This window comes from Canis lupus, chromosome 15 (genome assembly GCF_011100685.1).
Source record: "Canis lupus familiaris isolate Mischka breed German Shepherd chromosome 15, alternate assembly UU_Cfam_GSD_1.0, whole genome shotgun sequence".
Lineage (NCBI taxonomy): Eukaryota > Metazoa > Chordata > Mammalia > Carnivora > Canidae > Canis > Canis lupus.
This window is the reverse complement of record NC_049236.1, coordinates 6116017-6140460: the sequence shown is the minus strand read 5'-3', so window position 1 is coordinate 6140460 and position 24444 is coordinate 6116017. Positions and strand designations below refer to the sequence as shown.

The window sequence follows — 24444 nt, the reverse complement described above, 5'->3', positions numbered from 1 at the left end:
CGCGGCCGCAGGGGAGGCGGCGCGAGCTCGGGGGCCCGCGCCGGCGGGCGGGGCGCGGGGGGCGGGGCGGGCGGGCGGGGCGGCCCGGGCCCGACGGCGGCGGGGGCGGCCCTCCCCGCGTCCGCACTTGGTACGCGCCGGCGGGGAGGCCAGGCCCAGCCCCGGCGGTACAATAGGGCTGGGCCGCGGCCGCGACGGGGCCGGCGCCGGGCAGGGAGCGCGATCGCCGCCGAGGCCGAGGCCGAGCACAGCGGGCGGCCGGCCTCTCCGCGCCGCCCTTCCCGGGGCGCCCCGGCCTCCGAGAGTTGCCCGCCGGGCGGGGCCGGCCGTGATGCGCCGCGGGACCCGCGTCCTGGCCGCCGGCCGCCGCCGCCGCCGCCGCTGAGCCCCCGGCCCCGCGCGCCGCAGCCATGGAGAGCGGCCCACCTGCGGAGCCGCGTGCCGGCGCACCCCCAGGTATGCGCGGAGCCGGCGCGGCGCGGCGCGGCGGGGAGGGGAGGGGCGGGCGCGGGGCGCGGGGCGCGGGGCCCGGGGCGGAGAGGGGACCCCCCCGCCGCGCCCGCGCCCGCGCCCGCGCCCGCTGACCGCTTGCAAGTTTAAAAATAAAGGCTGCAGCGGCCGCGGCTCCGGCCCCCGACGCATCCCCTGACAGCTGCCCCTCCCCCACGGCCGGCGCCCGGCGGGCTCCCCGCACCCCCGCCCGCGCGCGCCCCCTTTCCGCTCCGCCCCAGGCCCCGGGAGCCCCTCGGGTTGGGCCGGGCCGTCTCCGCGCCCCTCCCCAGCGCTGGGGGCAGCGGCGACTCCCGCGTGCACGCGCTCGTGGGGGGCCCCGAGCCCTGGAGCCTGAGCCCCGGCGCCCCCCACGCCCCGGCCGCGACCTCGCCCCCACCGCGGCTCCCCAGCTGCCGCGCAAAGGGCCTGTTGCGGCGGCGGGCCGGCCGGGAGGGGAGCGGAGGGGAGGGGAGGGCAGGGCAGGGCAGGGCAGGGGGAGGTCTCTAGCGGCGGCTGCCAAGGAACCCGCCGGATAAAGACGAGGGGGAGGGGGAGGCGGCATTGTTCGGGGCGAGGGCGGGAGCCGGGGAGCCGGGGAGCTGGGGAGTGGGCCGCCGCCTCCGCAGCCCGGCCTGCCCCACACCCCCCCCCAGCCCGATTTGGGGAGGAAGGGGCCAGAAGCAAACGTGCCTATACGGCCACGCTCCCCCCCAGCCTCTCCAGGCCCGAGACCCCGAGACCCCGCAGAATGAGGTGCAGGCTCAAGGCCGCGCTCCCTGGACCTGCCACATCATTCTCGGGCCTGAAGCTTGGGATGCCTACCGCCGCCCCCCTACACAGGCTCCAGGCCCCAGACCATCAGAGCTCCCCTCCCCTCCCCTCACCCCACCAACCACCAGTGCCCAGCACTTCTGCAAATCCCATTCGGATCTGGGAGCAGCTGATGAGGGGGTGGGGACAGGTTTCTGGTTGGGCCTGCTGTTGGAGGGAGGGATTTCTCTTTCTCTTTCTTCCTGGAAGGGACGGAAGAACATGATTGCTGAGGACCCAAGTTCTGTTCCCACTGACTCAGGGGGGAGGCGGCCCCAACCTCACACCTCCATAGAGTCCCAGAGCCTAATCCCTGCCGCCTCCCTGACCCCTGCGGCGTGGGCTCAGCACGAAACAGTGTCTGTGGGTGCGGAGAGCCCAAGACAAGGTGGAGCTGCTTGGCTGTGGGTGGGCTCCTCCCCATGCCAGCGTGGGCGCTTCCTGGGGACCCGTGGGTGTGGGAGCTGAAGTTCGCAGGTGGTGGGTGGCGGGAAGCTTCAGACTGTCGTGGGTGGGGAGGTTTGTAGGCTGTACTGGAGCACTGGCACTGGGGTCAGGTCAGTCTGGACTCCGCAGAGCCTGAGAGGGGACACCCACGGAGTGCTAGACTGGGTCCATTTCATCTGCTTATTGGCCCTCTGCGTCTGAGGGGCGCATGCACTGGCACATGCGTCAGGGCCTGAATGGGCCCAAATGAGTGTCTGGTTTATAATTAAGGCCCTTGGGTGGGATGCCTGACTGCACGTGAGGGCATGGGGGCCTGCTTGGCTGTACTGAGGGGCCCGAGGGGACGACTGCCTACAGGGTCTGGGGTTGGGAAGACTCTTCTATACACAGGGCCCAGATGAAGTTACATGAGAGCCTAGATCAGGCTGGTGGCTGATGCCTACACAGAGCGAAGGGGAACGGGACAGGGGCTTCCTACAAGCCAAGGGCTTCCGGGGACTAAAGGTGGTGCCCACTGCAGGTATCCTGTCGAGTTTGAGTGTGGGGCTGAGACACCGAGTGCGCATGGCACAATCCCTGCCATGCTTGAGTCCCCTTTGCACCCTGAGCATTTCCAGGAGGCAACATGGAGTGGGGGACAGGTGTGGACTGGAGCAAGTGACTTCCTCCTCCAGCCACAGTTTATGCCCCTGGAAAATGGAGGTCGTGTTATCGAACCCCGTAAGGTTAATGTGAGGGTTAGAGATGATACCTAAAGGAACCTGGCACACAGACGCCCGCAATACAGTGTCATTACCATTATTGTGGTTAGGCTCATCAGAACTGGTGCCAACAGGGAGGTACAAAATATGGGGGAGGTGAGGACAGGAGTTGGGAGCCAGCTTGCTTAAGAATGTAGACTCTGGAATCAAACATAACCTACTACTGTGTGACCTTAGGTAAGTTGCTTAACCTGAGTCTTAAATTTTCCCATCTATAAAATGAGAATAATGCTAGCGATGATTTCATGGAGATATTGGGATCATGAAATTAGATGAATACATGAAAGGCTTAGCCTAGGCCCGGCACAGTCTGTGGTCAATAAACTCTATTTGTTTTTTTTTTGTTGTTGTTGTTACTGTTTTTAATTCCTTTGGAGGCCTGAGTAGGAGGTGTGACTAATTAGGATTTCAGGAGGTAAATAGGGGACAGAGAGCCAGGGGAGGGGAGTTCTGGACACAAGTGAACCGAGGTGTGTCTGAGGAACGGAGGGGACCCTGTGCTTGAGGTGGGGCTGCGGAGGTGAGTGCAGATAGTCATCCAGCACCCCATACTGATGCCTGCCATGTCCCAGCTCAGTGCTGGTATGCAGATGGCAGAGAAGTTAATCAGACGGAGTCGCTCCCCTCTGAGCACTCCTGGCCGGATGAGGGAAGCAGAGGTGTTCAGGGCAGGGAAACCCTACAGGCATAATGGGCTCTGCTTGTGGAAGGCTTCACAGAGGAGGAGGCGTTTGAAGTGAACCTAAAAGGATGACTAGAAGTTGGCAAGACTGGCACAATGGGCTATGTCTCTACATACAGCAGCCAGCCCCTCTGGTGCCCCCCACTGACAGCTCTGTCCCTCCTTGGGCCCGTGGGCCCAGTAATGAGCCTCTAATGAGCTCCTAATGTGCAGTCATGCATATGCAAACGAGGAGGAAGGGGCACCAGGCCAGTTTACTCCCCCTGCCCTTCAGGATGGCATCAGCTGTTGGTGGGGCAGGGCTGAGGGAGGGGGAATGAGCTGAAAACAGGGCCCAGGACCAGAGTGTTGGCACTTGAGGGGGGCCAGGGCAGGTCTCAGGCCTAACCAAGGCTGGAAGTTAGGCCACCAGCAGCAGGGAGCTGCGTCCCAGGGTCCCCACTGGGCCCTGGGACGAGTGAGGGAGCCAAGGAGCCAGGGCCCAGATAATGCAGCTTTGTTGGCTGTGGTAGCACCGCCTGGCACCCCGGGCACAGGCTTCAGCGTCTCCTCCACCACCTCTCAGCTGCAGCTCTGCCCCGAGGGGAGCAGAGAGCATGGTAGGGGGTAGAGAGCATGGTGCTGCTGCCTCCATCAGCACTCCTCGCTTGTAAGAGGAGATGTGGCCTCTCACCAGGGATGAGTCTAACTTATCTCCCACTCCTATTTATCAAGGGCCTTCTCCGTGCAGGCATGATGCTTAGCAGGTCATGTGCATGGTCTCATCTGGTTCTCAAAACAGTCCCTGAATAGGGCCTAATATCATCCTCATTTTAGAGATGAGGATCAGAGAGGGAAGGCCTTGGCCTGAAGTCACGCAGCCAGGAATTGGCAGATGTAGGATTTGAACCCAGGTTCATCTGACTCTAAAGCCTCCGCACCAAACCACTCTGAGCCAGCGGGTGGTAAAGTCTGATCTGCTTCCCTTCTTCTCTACGTAGCTCGGTCTTAGGGACCCTGTGATCCTTCTCTAGCAGACAGCAGAGCGCGGGTCCCCCGTGCATCTTGTCGGGTTGGAGTCTGAGTGGGTCAGACCAGAAGGAGGCCCTGGCCCCAGGCGGTGGTGACAGTCCGAGCATCCTGGGCCTAGCGTGGGGCTGAGGGAGGACCCGTGGCGGGGCCTGGGCTGCGGGATGGGGTCATTTCCTGCCGCCTAAAATAACAGGAAGTGGGTGCTCCTGATTGGAGGCTGGGAACAATGGCCACCAACCCAGACGGGAGCTCCTTCAGATGTGCAGTGAGTCCTGGTCCCGGCTTACGGCCCGCGGAGGCGCGGCCTGGCCGCCTGGGGCCTGTGGCCCAGGTCCTTAGGGGGCCCGAGCCCCTGCCCCCTCCCAGGTCACTGCCTCTCAGAGCCCGCTGGCTCCCCTCGGGCCGGGAAGTGCTGCCCCCTAAGGGTCGCCTGTGTCCCAGCCCGGGGCGCATCCCTCCCCCTCCGTCTCCATCCGCCTGGCAGGGAAGCCCACGAGGCCACCCCCTTTGGGTGACAGCACAGGGACAGACTGGCAGGCTGCCGCAGGCCCAAACCCCGGCGTCGCTGCTCGTGGCTGTGCCACTTAAGCAAGTGTCTCAATCTCTCTGAATCTGTGTCTTCAAACGGGGCGACAACGTCTGCCTCCTGGGGCTGGGGTGAAGGTGACAGGGGCCGATGGCTCTGTGGCGTGGAGCTGGGCCTGACGGCGCACTGGCTGTGCCCCGTGAACTGGACTTTCCTGGGCCCAGGGGAAGGGGTGCCCGTGGGGCCTCCTGGAGGAGGCTGTACAGCCCACTGGGGACGTCTCAGTGGGGGGGGGGGGGCGCTGAGGCTTCGCCCGCGCCTCGCAACAGGTGCCTGGCCCCGCGTGTGCGTGTGCGTATGGAGTTCCAAACCCCACGAGGTCTGACTTCTGTGTATATAGGAGAGAGGGAGGGAGGGAGGGAGGGAGGGAGAGAGGGAGGAAAGATGTGCCTGGCCTCTCACCGTCCTTCAGGCTCTGCCCGCACCGTCCGAGTGCCTCTGTCCGTGGTGTGCACCTGTGCACCGTCCCCGTGTCCCTGCCCTCCCTCGGCCCCGTCGTCTTCACTTGCCGGGCCCAGCGCCGACCCCCGACGAGCTGCTGTGAGAGCCCGAGGGCTCATCTCCGTCCTGTTTCCTCTCCCATGCCTCGGCCTCTGCTTCCTCAGGCTGCCCACCCCGGGGTGCTGTCTGTATGCCCCCCTCCGCTGGCTCTCCCCGGTCCTCCTTGGCTCGGCCCCCCTGGAGGAGGGCCGCTCACCACCCTCCCACCAGCCCCTGCCCAGGTGCCTCACTTCCTGCCTCCTGGTGGCCAGCCTGGGCAGGAGCCTGCCTTTCCTGCATTCCTGCCCTCTGAGCTCAGTGCCTGCCTGCCCCACCTGCACCCTTCACCATCTTGGGGGACACCTCCCTGAGGGAGCCACCAAGTCACTTCCTTCTTCAGGGAACAGGCGGGAGCCTGGAGGAGGGGTGATGGGACGCCTACCAAAAACAGTGTGACATAAGGCTCTTGTCATCAGATAGCCTTGGGTTCAAATCCTACCTCTAATGTTGACTTAACATGTCTGAGTAAGTCTTCCCACTTGTGAAACAGGGGCCATCCATAGAGCTTTCCTTTTAGGGCTGTCCTAATGAGATGAGATGAGCAAGAGTGCTGGGCGTATGGGTAGGTCTTTAATAAGTTACCTTGTTTCCTTCCCTGCGTTTAGCAGCTGGCAGACAGGCGCAGGGTTATGAACAGGACCTTTAGGGTTAGGGAGGCCAGGCTTTGGGGTTTGACGATGTGTTGGTATGTGGTTCCCCAGGGGCCTCCCACCCGGTCCTGCATTTAGCCACCTGCGTGTTCCTTAAACAGACCCAGCATTCCCACTCTGTGCCGGCAGGTCCTGTATAAGCCCCGGGGCTGTGATGAGAAGTGAGACCCAGTCTCCTCTGTCCCTGAGCTCTCATGCTGGCAGGGACACGGGCCAGAGGCAAACAGAAAAGCCAGACTGTGTTATCAGTGTCGTGAGAGGACTGTTTGGGCCAGCAGCAGTTGTTGGTATGGAAGCGGGGGGCGGGGGGGGGGGGGACCAGAGGAAGGGACTGCCAGCACCCAGAGGGTGGAGCTGGGGAGTGAGCACCCTGAGACATGTGACAGGTCCTCATGGGGGACTTGGCCCGGATCTTCCCGCAAACCCCCGGGGTACAGTCCCTGGGGGGCTCCTGAGAAGAAGACAAGCCTCACTGCCCCCTGCGATCCGCTTCTGCAGCCTTTGCCCGGGGAATCCTTTTGGTGCCAAGAAAGAAATACAAACTATCCGTCTCTTATCCAGTTCTTAGCAAATACTTCTGGTCCATATCAGCAAAATAAAACAAAACAGCGGTTAAAACCTCACCGTTTGGCACAGACCGAAAATAAAAGGCAGCGGCATAAGGATCACGTTCGATGAGTGAAAACAAGAATAGTCCGAAATCGGTCTAACCATAGCAGATCGGTGACTAACCACGTAGTTGATTTGGCCTACTGCAGATTGTTCTGGGCGGCACGGTCCCAGTGGCGTTTCATCAGCGTTGGCATACTTCTGAGGAAAATATTTGTCTTTAGGGTCAACAGTCCACCAGGTCAAAGGAAGAGCTCCAAATGTCCTGTTTGCTTCTCGAGAAGTCTTTCTCATTGACCCGCTGGAGTCAAACATTCGTTATTATTTTTAACTTCCATCTGAGCACCTTCGCCCAGGAAAGCTGCCCAAATCCAATTGAAATGGAGTTGTGTTGCTTCCCTTCAAGTATTTATCCCTTTCATAAATTATATGGATTTACTCTTCATTAGATTAAAAAAAAATCTTCTCTCTGCACTGCTATAGACGAGGGTGGCGTTCTACTAGTGCAGGACTTTATTCTCATTCAACAGCATCTCATGACTGTCTCTGCATACCTGGCACTGCGGTAGCAGCTGGTGACGTGGTGGTGAGCAAAGCAGGCCTGGCCCAGCCCTTGTAGTGCTTCGTCTCGGGCTAAGGGGAGGCTCAACAAAGAGAAGCACACGAGAAGGTTGAATATTGTGACAGTCAACGGTGTTCCAAGTAAGAGGCACACGAAGCCCTGACTGTATGTAATGAAGGAATTTATACTTTTTTTAAAAAACGATTTTATTTATTTATTCATGAGAGACACAGAAAGATTGAGACACAGGCAGAGGGAGAAGCAGGCTCCATGCAGGGAGCCCGACGGGAGACTCGATCCCGGGACTCCAGTATCACACCCTGGGCCCAAGGTGGGTGCTCAACTGTTGAGCCGCCCAGGAATCCTGCAAGAATCTATCCTGATCAAAGAGGCCAGGGAAGGCTTCCCTGGGGAAAATGATGTCCGAGTGAAGATCTGAAGGCCAAATGGGGCTTAACTAAGACAGGAGTAGAAAGAACATGTGCAAAAGCCCCGTGGCAGGAGGGAATGTGAGTGGTTATTGGAATTCAAAGGTCAGTGCAGAAATCAAGTGGGGGGCGTGGAAAGGAGACTCAAGAGGTGCAGGAGATGGGGACGGGGACTTCAGACTATGCCAGACTTGTTAGACTTCAAGAATTTTGTTTTTAGAGCAATGAGAAGCCACTGAGAGGTTTCAAGAGCACCAGGATCAGATCTGCACCTGCAAACACTTACTCTGGCTGCTGCATGAGGATCGAAGCGGGAAGGGGTGCAGGGAGAGCAGTGGGGAGACTTTGTAGTCATCCAGGCAGGAGAGATGCTGCTGTGATATCAGCCAAGGCGGAGCTCATTGACTTACTCATTTGGCAGATAGTGGTGGAGCACCTATGTGCTGCCTGTTGGCCTTAGAACAGTTCACAGAACAGACACACGTGTGCCCTGCGGAGACCATCTCCTAGAGGTGGGAGGCAGTGTCAAAACAGTGTTCACAAAATAGAAAACATACACCTGGAAAGGGGAGGGAGACTTCCACTGCAGTTTGTAATTTTGAATAGAGTCATGGAAGGCATAAGTGAGAGGTGACATTTGGAGTAAGGACCTTGAGGAGGTAATGGGGGCGGAGGAGTCTGGCAGAGGGAACCTGGAAGGCGCCTAGAAGAGACTGAGCAGATGGGGGTTGGTGGGGGGGGAGATGAGGCCCAAGAGATGATGGTCTGAAGGCAGCAGGGGCAACGGTGGTGGGGGTCCTGAAGGTCCTCAGGGCTTTGGTTTTTCCTTCCCAAGAGATGGGGCTTCTTCAGAGGGTTTTGTCAAGAGAGTGACTGGATCTTTTTTTTTTTTTTAAAGATTTTATTTATTTATTCATGAGAGACACACAGAGAGAGGCAGAGACACAAGCAGAGAGAGAAGCAGGCTCCTTGCAGGGATCCTGATGTGGGACTTGATCCTAGGACTCCAGGACCATCCCCTGGGCTGAAGGCAAGCACTAAACCACTGAGCCATCCAGGGATCCCCGATCTAACTTTTACATATATATATATATATTTTTTTTTTATGATAGTCATAGAGAGAGAGAGAGAGAGAGGCAGAGACATAGGCAGAGGGAGAAGCAGGCTCCATGCGCCCAACGTGGGATTCGATCCCGGGTCTCCAGGATCGCGCCCTGGGCCAAAGGCAGGCGCTAAAGCGCTGCGCCACCCAGGGATCCCGATCTAACTTATTTTTAAACAGAATCACTCAGCTGCTGCATTGAGAAAAGATGAAAAGGGAACAAAAAATGGCAGCTGGCAGTCTTTTTTTTTTTAAGATTTTATTTTTTGGGGCACCTGGGTGATGCCTTTGGTGCTCCCCAAAAAAGATTTTTTTAAAGATTTTATTTATTTATTCATAAGAAACACAGAGAGAGGCAAAGACACAGAGGGAGAAGCCGGCTCCTTGAAGGGAGCCCGATGTGGGACTCCATCCCCTGACCCGGGGTCACGCCCTGAGCCAAAGGCAGATGCCCAACTGCTGAGCCACCCAGGCGTCCCCAAGATTTTATTTTCTAAGTAACCTCTTCACCCCATGTGGGGCTCGAACTCGCAACCCCGAGATCAAGAGCACGCTCCACCGACTGAGCCAGCCAGGTCAGGTGCCCCAGCAAGGAGTCTTTCTAAGGGATGAGAGTGGCTGAACCAAGAGGACAGAAGTGGAGATGGTGAGAAGTGATTAGATTCAGAATGTACTTTGCACATGGAGCCAAAAAGATTTACTGAGAGATTAGATGTGGGATGTGAGATAAGAAAAGATTCTAAAACAACTCCCAAGTTTTTTGGCCCGAGAAACCGGGAGTTGGGGGTTGGCGTTGACTGAGATGGGGAAAAATTGGGGGAGGAGCGGGGTTCAGGGAGAAGATTAGGAGCCCCGCTTGGGTTGTGTTCAATTTGGGGTGTCTGTAGGACACGCAGGGGTGTCAAATAGGGAGTTGCATGAGCGAAACTGGAACTCAAGGGAGAGGTTTGGGCTGGAGATACAAGCTTGGTTGTCATCAGCAGAGCAATGGTATTTAGAGCCATGAGTCTGGATGAGGTCACCAAGGGAGTGCATGCAGACAGGAGAGATGAGGTCCTCCACTGAGCCTGGGGCACCTGGCGCTAAGAGGTTGGGCAATTAGAGAGGGATCAGCAAAGAAGCCTGAGCAGTCACAGGCAGCAAGGTAGAAGGAGCACCAGGAGAAGTGTGTTGTCTCCACAGCCAAGGGCAAAAGTGTTTGGGGAGCATCTGAGGATCAGCCGTGTCAAATGCAGTCCCTGGCTTAGGGCGACAAGGACGGAGAGACAGTGGCTGAGTGAGCCATGTCCATTGGTGACCTTGAGAAGAGCAGTGTCATGGAGCAGCGGGAATGAGAGCCTGACCCAAGTGGGCTCTTAGAGCAAAGATCCGGAGAAGTGGACAGATTCCCCTGGGCCGGCGCCGCCTCCTGAGCCCCTGCCAGGTGTCAGAGATGATGTACCTACTCGCCCCTGGTGCCAACCACCCGGGAAGGAAACTGAAGCTCACGCAGGCTCAGGGCTGGCCCAAGGTCCCAGATCAGAGCTGCTGTTTTCCCCTCGGGCCTGTCTGATCTGAGGCCTAGAGCCTTCCAGGCCTGATCCCTCTTCCTCCTCCCAAGCTGCACATGCAGCTAGCCGGGACCTACTTGGAGATTCGCTGTCTTGCCCGATGGGTGTGATTTACCTAGGTGCAGACAAATAGCCGCCTACCAGTTTTCCTTGCAACACCCGCAGCACGCACAGGTGCTAGGAGGACGACAATAAACAGGCCTCACCCTCAGCCTTCGAGCTTGGTGCGCACACACCTAAGCTTTTTGGCCCCAGACAGTCCAGGTTCAAATCCTGCCTCTGCCACATGTTAGTTCTATGCCCCTGGGCAAATCACCTGGGTGAGCTTTGACTGTCTCATCTGTATAGTGGGGATCAGAATCTCTGCCTCCCAGAGCTCATATGAGGGTGCAGGATGAGGACACAAAGGCCTAGCTCCGTTCCAGGTATACAGTAAACACTCACTAAAGGATTGCTGCTGCTTATGTTGCCCACTGGAGGTGGGACAGAGTTTTCAGGTGTCTGGGAAGTAGACTGGTAGTGGCCAGGCAGCCTTCTGTGGCCTGTGCGGGGAAAGCAGGGTGGGCTACTGGCTGACTTGGACGGGCCTCGGGGAGACGGGGCCTCAGCCGGGGCTCTTGCCTGGAGCCCAGGAAGCTGCAAGGGAGGGAATGAGGGAAAAACCGTGAGCCTCAGATTTCATTGCATAACACATATTACTTCATACTGCCTTAAACAGAGGCAGGAAGCTGCAACTGGGAAGAGCACGGGCTCTGGTGACAGACGCTGGGTTCAAGTCCAGGCTCCTTCAGTTACCAGCTGAGTGACCTCAAATTGCTCTTCTTTTCCCATCTTGAAAAAAAGCTGTTTATTAAGTTACTTATTTATTTAAAAGATTCTGTATATTTATTTGGGGGCGGGGAGAGAGTGCAGGGGAGAGAGTGCAAAGGGGAGGAGGGGGCAGACAGAGAGGGAGAAGCAGGCTCCCTGCTGAGCAGGGACCCTGACGTGGGGCTCGATTCCAGGACCCCGCGATCATGACCTGAGCCGAAAGCAGACACTGGACTGACCGAGCCACCCAGGCATCCCTAAAAAGGATATTTGTAGTGCCTCCTTCATAATTATTGTCAGTGGGGGCAAAGACAAATATTGTGAAATGCTTTGAATATAGGAAGCTCTTGAGGAACCTATAACTGTTAAGGGCTGTTGTCATCACTAGAATCACAATCGTCTGAGATGGGTACTGTCCCTCTCCCATGGCAGGGGGCTGTGGCACAGAGACGGTCTGTAAGCAGCCCAGGGTCACACAGGTAACAGGGAAGCCTGAATTCACATTCAGATAGTTTGCCTTCAGAGTCCATATTCAGCCCCAGGACACCTGTCTCCCCAAAAAAGGTGTGCAGAGTCCCAAGCCTGGCTCCTTGGACTGTCCTCTCCCTACACACACGCTGTCACCCACAGGGCTGGGGACTTTGCCACCTCCTGGGGGGGGCCAGATATCCCAGAGGAGAGGACTTGGTCCGGTGGAGACATCCCGTGAAAGCGAAAAATGCTTCCTTAGAGTCACCTTGCTGCGGTCCTGGTCCTGCTCCCTAAACCTGGGTGCAGTGGCAGTGTCCCCATCGTCCCGGTGGCACCCAGTAGCAGCAGACGACGGGACCAGGACTCAACATGCAGGGCTTTAGAGGACCCTCAGGCGGGGGAGTGTTGTGCGCTGGCATGCGAATCCTGCCAGTACTTCTCTGACACCCCCACCAGCTTGGGCTCATCATCCCCATTTTACAGAAGGGAAAACTGAGACTTAAAAAAAAAAGGGGGGGATCCCTGGGTGGCGCAGCGGTTTGGCGCCTGCCTTTGGCCCAGGGCGCGATCCTGGAGACCCGGGATCGATTCCCACCTCGGGCTCCCGGTGCATGGGGCCTGCTTCTCCCTCTGCCTGTGTCTCTGCCTCTCTCTCTCTCTGTGACTATCATAAATAAATAAAAATTAAAAAAAAAAAAAAAAAGGTTGAGTGGCTTCACCATGGGGAGGTGTAGTGCTGGGGAGGCGTGCCTTCCATGCCCCACGTTGGGGTGGTAAAATCAGAACTGGGCCTTCATCCAGTTGACGCCAAAGCCTGGCTTTCGGCTCCCCACACATGTGCCACGTGTGTGCATAGACAGCGCCATGCCCAGCCGTGTGGTCTCCTTACTTGGCACTTTGTTGTCTTCTACAGAGCTCTCGAAATACGATTTTTTTTTTTTAAGATTTTATTTGTTCATGAGAGACACCGAGAGAGGCAGAGAGACAGGCAGAGGGAGAAGCAGGCTCCCTGCGGGGAGCCTGATGGGGGACTTGATCCCAGGACCCCAGGGTCACGGCCTGAGCTGAAGGCAGAGGCTCAACTGCTGAGCCACCTGGGCACCCCGTGAAATATTATTGTCTTAATAGAAGAAATCTGTGGGTGTTTGGGAAAGGAAGAAGGATCACAGAGTGAAAGCCACTGGCTGCCCACCCCACCGGGGAGTTAGCACGGCATTGCTGGGCCCGTGCTCGTGTCCTTCCTCCCGGCCAGTCCCCCGTGCCCAGCACTGGCTGCCTCTGTGTTCCGGGCCTTGAGCTGGGCACTGTGACCCGGTGTCGAGCAGAAAGGCTGGGGGAGGCAGGCATGGAAACCAGCCATTACCGCTCACTCGGGCACTCGTCAGTGCTGCCAACAGCCCACGGTTTCTAATACACCCTGCTCCCTTCTGCCCCTTTGCAGATGCTCTTCTTCTTTCTTCTTTCTTCTTTCTTCTTTCTTCTTCTTCTTTTCTTCTTCTTCTTCAAGATTTTATTTATTTATTCATGAGTGACACAGAGAGAGAGAGAAAGGCAGAGACACAAGCAGAGGGAGAAGCAGGGAACCTGACGTGGGACTCGATCCCGGGTCTCCAGGGTCATGCCCTGGGCGGGAGGCAGGCGCTAAACCCCTGAGCCCCCCAGGGATCCCCGATGCTCTTCTTTTTTTGCCAGAACCCCATCCTCCTCTGCTCTGTCAACTCCAGCTCCCCCTCTGGCTCCCAGCTTGATTACTTCTCCAGGAAGCCCCCCAAACGTGGGCTGACCACCTCCGCTCTGTTACCCCCAGACGTAGGATCCATCCTACGCTGTGGCTGCCTAGCTGTTTGTCTGTCCACCTGCCAGAAGGTAGGCTCCACAGACGCAGGGACCGTGGCTGTTTTCTCACCGTGGTATCATTAGTCTCTGGAACAGAGCCCGGCACACAGGAGCTCAGTACCCACGCTGTGTGGATGAAGGGATGGGTCAGCGGGATGAGGGACAGAGCGTGTTGAACTGACAACACGGCTACGCTCTCTGACTCTGTCTCCTCTCTTGTGTTGCTCTTCCAGCGGTGGCAGCCAGGACCCCCCCAGAGCCCAGACCTTCTCCAGAAGGGGACCCCTCCCCGCCGCCGCCACCACCACCTCCGATGTCAGCCCTGGTCCCTGACACTCCCCCAGACACCCCTCCAGCCATGAAGAATGCCTCTAGTTCTAAGCAGCTCCCGCTGGAACCAGAGAGCCCCCCAAGGCCCGTTGGGCCTGGATCAGCCTCCCAGCAGGAAGAGTCCCCTTTCTCAGAAGGGAAGATCAGGGGACCCACCCCACCAGCCACAGGCCCACGGGATGCCAGGCCTCCCCGAAGGAGCAGCCAACCAGCCCCGACAGTGATGCAAGCGTCAGACAGCCCTCCCACCAAGCAAGGTACATATGATGTCCCTAGGCCTGGGCCACACTCCTTGGCTCAGCCTTCCAGCCCTGGATGATGCCACCGGAGGGAGTCTCCTGGTGCCCAGGAGGAGATGGGAAGAGGGATGGGGATGAGGCCTGGGGGAGGGCCCTGAGGCTGACTCCCTTTTCAAGGGGGGAGCCTCCGACCTAAGTCTGTTCTCATTCTCTTGACTTAAGATGTAAAGAAAGCAGGAGAGAGACACAAGCTGGCAAAGGAGCGGCGAGAAGAACGAGCCAAGTACCTGGGTGAGTGCTGGGCACGCGTCATCAGCCCCCCCACCCTCACCATCAGTCCTTCTTCCACAGCACTCACACTTCTGAACACTTAATTACGAGCCCTGTGCTGGGAGCCATACACACATCATCTCATTGAATTCTCTTGCTCCCCTTCTGAGGACGGGTACACAAGGGCTCAGAGAGATGAAATTACCTTCCTAAGCCACACGCAGCCAGTGGACTACCTGAGGTCAGACCCAGGAGCCTCAGCTCACCCTCAGTCCCATGCTCTTAAGCACAGTACGTGAAAATCCGCTCCAAAGTCAGACAGGGATCTGGCCCCGAAGAACCCATTTCTCCTTTAGCACCCAGAGGCCATGAGAGGCCTGGAGGGGAGAAACAGACCTTCCATCAGGGAAAGCCTCCTCCTGAGGCCTGACCCTGTCTGCCGGAAGCCCTAAGGTTTGAGGCAGGGAGTCTGGGAGCCGAGGCACCGCCCCCCCATCAGCACCCCCATCACCACCACCAAGCAGGCAGAGGAAAGACCCCCCTGAAGCCAGGATCACAGGGAAGGCCACCTCCTCTGGGGAGATGCGCTTGGCCTGGCTGCTGCGGAGCCGCTCACACCCCCCGGGGCTCCTTCCCACAGCGGCCAAGAAAGCTGTGTGGCTGGAGAAGGAGGAGAAGGCCAAGGCGCTGCGGGAGAAGCAGCTGCAGGAGCGCCGGCGGCGGCTGGAGGAGCAGAGGCTTAAGGCAGAGCAGCGCCGGGCGGCCCTGGAGGAGCGACAGCGGCAGAAGCTGGAGAAGAACAAGGTGCGCGCCGCCCCGTTTCTAACTTGGGGCGCACAGGTCTGCAGACCGGTGCGCGCACACACGTGGACCCCGGCTCCGTGGGTGCGCACGTCTGGGTCCACGCCGCTGTGGCATCTACCCGGCAATATGTGCGCTCACACCTGCAGATGCATCTGAGTGGGCAATGTGGGCATCTGTGCTGCTGCAGACACGCCTGGTGCTGTGCGTGCAGGGGGCGGGCACCTGTAACCGTGCGCTGTCAGTATGCGGATCTGGGTGTGTGTCTGCGTGTATGCGGGTCTGTGTGAGTGTGCTGAGCCCCAGCTTGAGCCCTGGGGAGGAAAGGGAGGAAAAAGTGGCCTGGCCCAGTAGGGGGGTGGGGGTGGGGGTGGGGTGCTTAGGCTGCAAGGAAAACCTAGTCCCAAGGTCAGGACCCTCAGGGCCAGGGGGACAGGCCCCGCCTCGGAGCCCCAGGCAGGGAAGGGAAAGTCCCACCTCATCCTCAGAGGAACAGCTCAGACATCCAGGAAATGACTCAAGAACAGTGCAAAGCTCCCCCAAGAACAAGCTGGTCTTTAATCATAGCGGGGATCCAGTAACCTTGGTTACCTGCAGTGAGTCAGGGACAACTTCTTGGGTGTGGCGGCATTGTCACAGGAGAGAAAAGGGCCCCTTCTCGCAGGTATGGTCGCAGGTATGGTGAGTGATTCTGAGCCCAGACCTCTCCCCCAGGAGCGCTATGAAGCCGCCATCCAGCGGTCAGTGAAGAAGACGTGGGCCGAAATCCGGCAGCAGCGCTGGTCCTGGGCAGGAGCCCTGCACCACGGCTCCCCCGGACGTAAGACCAGTGAGTGGGCAGGAGGGCCTGGTGGGCGGGTGGGCGAGGCTGGCGCCCGGGGAGTGGCGCTGGGCGGGGGCAGCTTCATGCCAGGAGCTGCCAGCAGGTGTATGCCTGGCTTCGTGCGACCTGTGTCTTCTGGAACGGGCTCGTAAACCAAGCTGTCCCTTCCAAGGGCTTCTGCTGTCAATCAAGTCAGAGGTGAATCCTCTTCATTTGGTTTGCTCTTCAAACCTCTGTCGTTTTATTTTAAAGATTTTATTTATTTATTCATGAGAGACCCAGAGAGAGAGGCAGAGACACAGGCAGAGGGAGAAGCAGGCTCCATGCGGGGAGCCCAATGTGGGACTCGATCTGGGACTCCAGGATCATGCCCTGGGCCGAAGGCAGGTGCCAAACCTCTGGCCACCCAGGTGTCCCACCTCTGTCATTTTAAATTAGGCTGACCTGTCCCTGTTGTGACTACTGGTTGAGGACACAGTAAAGAATGCTTTAATGCCCCACAGACACTGGGTACTTAAGAAAACTGTCACCCCCTTGCGTCCGTGTCTGGGGAGGCGGATTTGTGTCTCTGAGTTTTGTTCATGTAGGGCCATCAGGATTTGGGTGTGATTCTTGGCCGGCATGCACGCACCATTGTGTGTGGATGTCTTTCTGTGATGGCAAAGCTCAGTATTTCCGGCTGTGCTCCTGGTGCGTGTGCTCGTGGACCCGTGCGCTGTGCGTCTTACTCTGTGCGTGTTTGCCTCCGCGCGGGCTCCCAATTCAGAACGGGGCTAGCATCCCGGCTCTGGCACTTGTGGTGTGACCTCTAACATCTCGATGTCACTCTCTTCATCTGTAAAATGGGGATAACTATGCTACTTGCCTCCGAGGTTGTAGGTAGATGTTTGGGAGGATCAAGTGAGGTAACATGTGTGTAGTGCCCAGCACAGTGCCTGGTACATGGTAAGCATCCAACAAACGTTAGCTGTTACGAGTATCACAATGAAGTTGCCTCGATGTGCTTGTGCCTGTGTGCATCTGGGTCTGGCACATAAGCTGTCAGTGTTTGTTTCTGTGTCTGCGCATGTCTGCTCACACGTGTGCATGTGGAAGTGTACCTTTTACTCCCTGTGCCCGTGCCTGCATGTCTTTGCCTTCGTGTGCCCCTAGGAACGTGTGGATCTGTGTGAGTGACTATGGCTGTGGGTTCTTCTGTTTGGGAATGTCTCTGCATTCGTCCCAGGACGTGGATGTCATAGCCATAGCACCTTGGTGGGGCAGTGCCAGCAAGTGCCAACCCTGGGTGGCTGGGGGGTGGGCGGGGAGGGGTTGCAGCGCCCAGCCCCAGGGAATGGCTTCCTGGCCAGGAAGGTGAACGTTTCTCTAGTTCTGCTCCATCCCGTTCCTCTGTTCTTGCTCCATCAGCTCCCCCAATCCAGGCTGTCTCGGGTCACCTCTCCTCCCCCTCCCCACCCCTGCCCCAGAGCCAAGACGGCCTCCTCCTCCCCTTCCTAGCCTGCCCACTCCTCCCTCTCCCGCCCTGCCCTCGGAGCATCCTGAATGGAAGGCCTCAGTGCCCCCCCCACTGGCTTCTGTCCGGCCCGGCCCTAATGCCGTGTCTTTTCCCCTCCAGGTGGGAGCAGGTGCTCCGTGTCGGCAGTAAACCTGCCTAAACACGTGGACTCTATAATCAACAAGCGGCTCTCAAAGTCCTCTGCCACGCTCTGGAACTCCCCCAGTAGAAGTAAGAGAAGGCCCAGCCCTCCTCCCTCCAGAGCCCCTTGTGGCCCCACTCCCCCAAGCCTCCTCCAGAGCTCAGCAAGAGCCCCAGGCAGGTCCCAGGAGCCTCTCCTACACCAGGTCTCCATCCCCACTCTCCCCACCCAGCGCTCTGTGCCCCTCAGAGGAGCCGGCGGGGCGGCGTATGGGTCTGGACCCTGAGGACAGAGGGGTCCCCTGCAGGGGAAGAGAACAGAGACAAAGGGCAGTTTCCCAGCAGACAGAAAGGAAGCCTGGCTGGGGCCTCAACAGCAGGTGGAGGTGGGGGCGGGAGTGGGGTCAGGGGTAGGGGTGGAGAGTGGGACAGGCAGGCAGCCTCATCAACCACAGTCAGCTGGCTTCGGCCAGCCTGAGGCAGGTGGCCTCGCCCCTGAGTCCTGGACTAGCCTGGGTGCTGTGTGTGCAGAGGGGGGCCCTTATTCCGGCACCACCCTGGGGGGCCCGAACACCCCCACCCTCTGTGCCTTCAGAGCCCTGGCCGGGGCCTTCACTGGCTCCAGAGTTGCGGCCAACCGGCGTGGCACGGCCCCTGTGCTCCCACCGTGCCCTGGTGCTCACATGTGAAGGGGCCGTGGTAGGAGTTATTTATAAGTTTCTCCGGCTTTTATTTGGTTGTTCTGTTGCCTAGCAACCAAATCAGCTGCTGTACCAACTCCACCTGACTGAGGCTTAAAAATAACCCAGCAGCTGAGGGGACAGAGCAGGGTGGCCCAGGCCTGCCAGGCCCCCTCGCAGCCTGTGTCTGGCATGGGACACCCCTCAGTCAGGAGCACAGGGACCCTCCTTGTCCCCAGCCATGGGGTCGTGCTTCCCCAGGCCAGCCCTCTGGCAGCAAAGGGACCAGGGCTCTGTGCTGGGATGCAGAGCGGACAGGGGCTGTCACCTAGGGAACGTGGCAGAGGGGGCCCTGCGGCCTTGCGGGGCATTGCCCTGGGAAGCGTCTCCTTGCCTGCGTCTCAGGGGAGGTCAGGCCCCGGGGCAGACCAAGGCGGCCCCACCTGATGGGGTAAGGGTCCTGGGGACGCCTCTCGGGGCTTGGCACGCATGGAACCCGGCTGTCCCTCCAGGCTTTTGCCTGTTGGCCACGGCCCCCCCCACCCGCTCTAACCTGCTGTGGCCTTGTCCCCCTAGATCGCAGCCTGCAGCTGAGCGCGTGGGAGAGCAGCATCGTGGACCGGCTGATGACACCCACCCTCTCCTTCCTGGCACGGAGTCGTAGTGCGGTCACGCTGCCCCGCAACGGCCGGGACCAGGGTAGGGGCAGCGGCCCTGGGAGAGCCCCCACGCGGGGCGGGACAGGGGCCAGCCTCGCTCGCGGGCCGCACCCCGACCGCACTCATCCCTCTGCAGCCGTGCCCGTGTGCCCGCGCTCGGCCTCCGCCAGCCCCCTGACGCCGCCGAGCAGCGCACCCCGAACCGCGCACCGCTGTGGCCCCACCGGGGAGCGTGGGGAGCGCCGCAAGCCCAGCACAGGGGGCAGCCCCGCCGTGGCCCGCCGCCGGCCTGAGGCCTCCCCGGTGAGTGGGTGTGCAGCTGGGGCAGGGGGCCGCGGGGCGCACAGCCCATAACCTCCGCACCCGCTCTCCTTCCCGCCCTGCCAGGTGCAGAAAAAGGAGAAGAAGGACAAGGAGCGGGAAAATGAGAAGGAGAAGAGTGCCCTGGCCCGGGAGCGCAGCCTCAAGAAGCGCCAGTCACTGCCCGCCTCTCCGCGCCCGCGCCTATCCGTGGGCAACGCCGCCGAGCTCAGGTGGGTCCCCAGGGTCCCCAGGCCGCTCGTTCATGGGTCCGTCCATCCAGTCACCAGTACCTGTTGGGCACCCGCCCCTAGAATGAAAGTGAAAGTTCCTGGAGGACAGATATTTTTTTTCTGAGTGTTTTGACGGCCGAAGTACCCTACCTAGTATGTAGATCAGTGCCTGGCGTCTGGGAAGTGCCCACCAAATACCTGCTGATAGAATGAAGGGACCTAAGTTCTTGCTCTTACTACTCTTACCGACTCTTGGTGAGACAGACGTCAATCAAAGACTCCTAAATGACGTGTGATTCCAAGCTGGGCTTCGTGCTCTAAAAGGAAACAGAGCCTACAAGGTGGGGGGTGCCGAGCTAGGCCGCGGGGAGGGGGATACTCTCCCAAAGGAATGACACGCTCAGATGCTGTGGTCCAAGCCCAGCTTTTCCTTTTCTCTCAGTCCCAAAGCCAAGGCCCGGCCATCCTCTCCCTCCACGTCCTGGCACAGGCCTGCCTCTCCCTGCCCCAGCCCAGGGCCTGGCCACGCTCTACCCCCCAAACCGCCATCTCCTCGGGGCACCACTGTGTCACCCAAGGGGCGGGTGCGGAGGAAGGACGAGGCCAAGGAGAGCCTCAGTGCCCCAGGCGTGGTGGACAAGAACCAGAGCAAGAGCAAGAGCAGTGAGGAGAAGGAGCCAGCAGCCCCGGCCTCGCCAGCACCCTCGCCAGTGCCCTCGCCCACGCCCGCTCAGCCCCAGAAGGAGCAGCCCACGGCCATCCCTGCAGGTGGGCAGGGCCAGAGAAGCCAACTTGGCCTGGGTGGGGGGAGCTTTGGGCCTAGAGGTGCCTGGGGACCTGGGGTGGGGAGCCGGGAAGGGGGCCGCCCGGCAGGCCCAGTGGGCGACAGAGGCGCGGGCGGGTCACCCCGAGGTCCCAGAGCACAGGGGCCTGATCGTGGAGGTGACGCTGACTCCTGGGCATGGGTCCCCCACAGACACTGCGGTCCTGACCTCGCCCCCAGCCCCTGCGCCCCCCACAACTCCCAGCAAGCCCATGGCGGGCACCACCGACCGAGAGGAGGCCACTCGGCTCCTGGCCGAGAAGCGGCGCCAAGCCCGGGAGCAGCGTGAGCGCGAGGAGCAGGAGCGGAGGCTGCAAGCGGAGCGGGACAAGTGAGCGCCCGGGGCGAGGAGGTGGGGGACAGCCCCGGGGGGAGCGCGCCCGAGCCCCCAGCAAGCGTCCTGTGCCCGTGTCCCCCAGGCGCTTGCGAGAGGAGCAGCTGGCGCGGGAGGCCGAGGCTCGGGCCGAGAGGGAGGCGGAGGCCCGGCGGCGGGAGGAGCAGGAGGCCCGCGAGAAGGCGCAGGCAGAGCAAGAGGAGCAGGAGCGGCTGCAGAAGCAGGTGCCCCCCGGGGGGCTAGGGGGGCAGGTGGGGGGGCACCTCCTGGTGGAGGGCTGGGGGTGCGCATCGCGTGGGGGTACCTCCTGGTGGAGGGCTGGGGGCGCTTCGCGGGGGACGCCTCCCGGTGGAGGGCTGGGGGTCCGGCCCGGAGCAAAGGCTGGAGTCCAGCCGCTCCGAGCTCTCTGGGGTCGCTCCGAGCTCATGGGGGTCTCGGGCAGAAAGAAGAGGCCGAAGCTCGGTCCCGGGAGGAAGCGGAGAGGCAGCGCCTGGAGCGGGAAAAGCACTTCCAGCGGGAGGAGCAGGAGCGGCAGGAGCGCAAAAAGGTGTGCAGGGCGGTGCTACGTGGGTGTGGGAGAGGCTGTGCCTGGCCTGGGGCTCATCCGCCACGGGTATGGGGGCACGAGGGGGTGAGGGGGGTGGCTGGGCCCTGCCTGGGGCTGGGGAAGGGCAGGCAGGACGGAGGTGGGGGGCGTCCTGGCTCCTGGCCCGGAAAGGACTGGTGGGGCGGGAAGGGCCCTGGAGGTCCGGCAGGCAGGAGGTTCAGAACTGGGTCAGGCCGGGAGCCTAACTGACGGGGCCCCCCAACAGCGCCTGGAGGAGATCATGAAGAGGACTCGCAAGTCAGAGGCTGCTGAAACCAAGGTCGGGATCCCCCAAAGATGGTGTCGGCAGTGGGGGGTGGGGGGTGAAGGAAAGGGGGGAGCCTGGGAGAGAGGAGGAGGCCGCATCCCAATGGGGTGGGGCGCAGGTAGCCCTGGAGTCTGACGACTCTTCCAATTCAAAGCAGAAGCCGGACAGAAAGGAGACAACGAAAGCTAACAACTTCGGCCCAGGTGAAGGCCCTGCTCCCCTCGTCTCTGTCCCCTTTGCCGCCCGCCCTCAGACTCCCTCCTCTCCCCAGCCCCTAACTGATGGCCCTTCCTTTCGGGTGACAGACCCTGTGAAAGCCAGGGAGGTTCGGCCCTTGGGGCTACAGAAGGAGGCAGTGCAGAAAGAGGACCCGGCCGCCCAGGAGCCTCAGTGGAGGTACCAGCCACCGATGCCGGGGCCCTGAGCAGGGAGGCAGGACACTGGAGCTGTGGGCTGGGGTGCCGGGTGGCCCTGGGCCGGGAGGGGCCTGAGTCTTGGCCCTGCATCCACAGCCTGCCCAGCAAGGAGCCGCCAGGGTCCCTGGTGAATGGCCTGCAGCCTCTCCCTGCACACCAGGAGAATGGCTTCTCCCCTAAGGGGCCCTCTGGGGACAAGAGTCTGGGCCGAACGCCAGAGGCACTCCTGCCCTTCGCAGAGGCAGAGGCCTTCCTCAAGAAAGCTGTGGTGCAACCCCCACAGGTCACAGGTAGGAGTCCCCGAGTCCCTGACCCACAGTCCTCCCTCCCAGCAGCCTTCCCCGACCCCACAGCCCTGCCCTTTCTCCCAGCTGTGCCTGAGCCCCTGTCGCGCTCTGCCCTGAAGACCCCCAGACACCAGGGCTTGGAGGCGTCATTTGCCTTAACCGTTCCCCTCCTGCTTCTCCCCCGCAGAAGTCCTTTAAGGGGTGGCCTTGGATCCAGGCGCAGCTATGAGGGCTCCTCTGCATCATCCACCAGGATGCCTGGAAGAGAAAGAGACGGATCGAAGCCGGAAGTGGCCTGGGCCCCCGGGGGTGGGTCCTCTTGTTATTTTTACTCTGCACCTTATAGACTGACGTCTCTTGGGCCGGAGCCAGACCCCGCCCCTCAGTGCATTCGTGTGCTCACGCGCGTGGCCACCCCGCTCCCCACACACACATACACTCACAGCCTCTCTGGCCTCCTCCCTCGGGGGGGGGGGCGCCTGTAGTATCTGCCTTGGTTTGGTGGGGTACAGTGGATGTGAATACTGTAAATAGCTCGTGCTCAGACCCCTCTGCGTGGAGGGGGCGGGTGCAGGAGGCAGACCCTCCCGAGACTCCCTGGGGTGATCTTCCTCTCTCTATTTAACTGTAACTGAGGGGGCACCCAGGTCCGGGGGTGGGGGGCACCTTGGGCCACAGGAGACTGGTTGCTTTCGGGGTACCCACGCCCCCTGCCCTCGCCTAGAATCAGTGTTACTGCGTCTGATCAAATGTCTCCAGAAATAAAGTGAGGATAACTCTGCTGGTCCGGTCCGATGTATCCTTGGGGCCAGTGGTGGGCGGGGGCAGGTGGCCCCTGCATCCTAAGGCCTTCGGGAGCCTACCCCGACCCGGTGCGAGTCCTAGGCTCCCGCTGTGGTCTCCACCTCGTCATGAATTCATTGACTTCACAAGTCTGCTGGCAGCCAGTGGGCTACAGAAGCAGGGAAAGACGCCGCCTCCGTTCTCGGGGACTTCACAGTGGAGCGGACGGGTGTCCGAGACACCGAGTGGCTTCCTCAACATCCATCCCCCCTTCGCCCAAACAGATGATTTCGTTTAGGCGGCCGTCTTCCTCCCGGATCCCCCCCCCATGCCCACCCCCCAACCTTCGTGCTGCGGCCGAGGTGGCTCCCAAGCCCAGGGGTGCATTGTGATTGTCACGAGGCGAAGATGATGGCCCCAAACCCCTCATGAGTGGCTCGTTTAGGTACAGGCATGTGGCCCGACTGCGACCAGAACCTATAAAGAGAAGCCTTTTGGGCTTCTCCGAGAGGCATCCTCAATTTTGAAAACCATGAGGGCCTCCCAGTGTCCCCCCACCTTCTCACCTCCTCGTTCACACCCTGTGTGGCCCCTGCCCGTGTTGGCCCAGGGCTGGGCAGAGCGGCCCACAGGACACAGCAGCCGCGATGGCGTCACACAGGTGAGGTCAGGTCCTTGAAGACGCCGCCGCTTCTGTTTTGGGGGCCCTCTCATTCTTGGGCCCTCCCCCTCTGTGGAGGAAGCAGCTGCTCTACTGCAAACAGCCTGAGGAGCCCGCACGCCAAGGGGCCTGAAGCCCCCCGCCAACAACCACACGAACAAGCCTGGGAGCAGTTTCTCCGGCCTCAGGCCTTGGGATGACCACGGCCCCAGCCAACAGCTGGGCCATAACCCCACGAGAGATCCCCCACGGCACCAAGGAGCTAAGCTGCTCCTGGGTTTCCAACCCTTGGCAGCTGGGAGATCATAAATATTGTTTTACACTGCTAGGATGCGTGAGGCCTTGCACACAGCGATAGTTAACTACGGCCCGACAAGGGGACAACTCTGCCTCTGTGGCGTGGGGTCCACGGTGATGGCTGGCGTTGCCGCATCCATCCTGCTGAGCACCCTGAGGACAAAGCCGACCTCGAGGGTGTCAGGGCAGGGAGTTGGGGAGAACCCAAGTCCTTGAGAAGACCACTGAGCTATCAACCCCAAATCCAGTCCTACCACAGGACGACTGACTGCTTAAGCCAGTGGAGCTGGATTTTCTGCTTGATGGAACCGAAAGCTTCCAACTCAGCCAGAGACGCAGCCAGTAAGCAAATATAGACCTGCATTTCCATGTCAACGAAGGGAATGAGCTGGAAGGATAAGCCATCCCAGGGAAACCTCCCCAGGGAAGGCATCTTCTAAAGGAGCAGCGTCTAAACTTGACGTGAGGGACCCCTGGGTGGCTCAGCAGTTGAGCATCTGCCTTTGGCTCAGGGTGTGATCCTGGGATCCAGGGATCCAGTCTCGCATCAGGCTCCCTACAGGGAGCCTGCCTCAACCTCTGCCTGTGTCTCTCTCATTTTTTTTAAAGATTTATTTATTTACTTATTCATGATAGAGAGAGAGAAAGAGAGACAGAGGCACAGACACAGG

The 24444-nt window shown here is 60.0% G+C and overlaps 1 protein-coding gene across 5 annotated transcripts; it reads left to right on the top strand.

Annotated features, from left to right (window-relative positions):
• Positions 1-207: 207 nt before the first annotated feature.
• Positions 208-22813, top strand: MAP7D1 (MAP7 domain containing 1). Of its 5 annotated transcripts, XM_038557908.1 has the most exons (18): positions 208-456; positions 13581-13934; positions 14139-14207; positions 14827-14990; positions 15702-15816; positions 17426-17536; positions 18703-18825; positions 18922-19088; positions 19173-19318; positions 19761-20086; positions 20295-20472; positions 20561-20699; positions 20918-21022; positions 21288-21341; positions 21487-21532; positions 21635-21725; positions 21842-22035; positions 22220-22813. In XM_038557908.1, the coding sequence occupies exons 1-18, from the start codon at positions 411-413 to the stop codon at positions 22228-22230; spliced, it is 2439 nt and encodes an 812-aa protein (XP_038413836.1). In that variant the 5' UTR covers positions 208-410; the 3' UTR covers positions 22231-22813. The 5 variants fall into 5 exon arrangements, with proteins under 5 accessions (XP_038413836.1, XP_038413834.1, XP_038413837.1 ...); XM_038557906.1 differs by having other exon boundaries at positions 18703-19088; XM_038557907.1 differs by lacking the exon at positions 208-456 and adding an exon at positions 4447-4468 and having other exon boundaries at positions 18703-19088.
• Positions 22814-24444: the final 1631 nt, after the last annotated feature.

What these genes read in the sequence shown, in the direction of transcription:
- MAP7D1 (XM_038557905.1), top strand. Translation starts at nt 6,134, where the DNA reads ATGAGAAGTGAGACCCAGTCTCCTCTGTCCCTGAGCTCTCATGCTGGC. An exon ending in AGAAGCTGGAGAAGAACAAG is followed by an intron (nt 14,991 to 15,701) that starts GTGCGCGCCGCC and finishes CCTCTCCCCCAG; the next exon opens with GAGCGCTATGAAGCCGCCAT. An exon ending in GGCAACGCCGCCGAGCTCAG is followed by an intron (nt 19,319 to 19,760) that starts GTGGGTCCCCAG and finishes CTTTTCTCTCAG; the next exon opens with TCCCAAAGCCAAGGCCCGGC.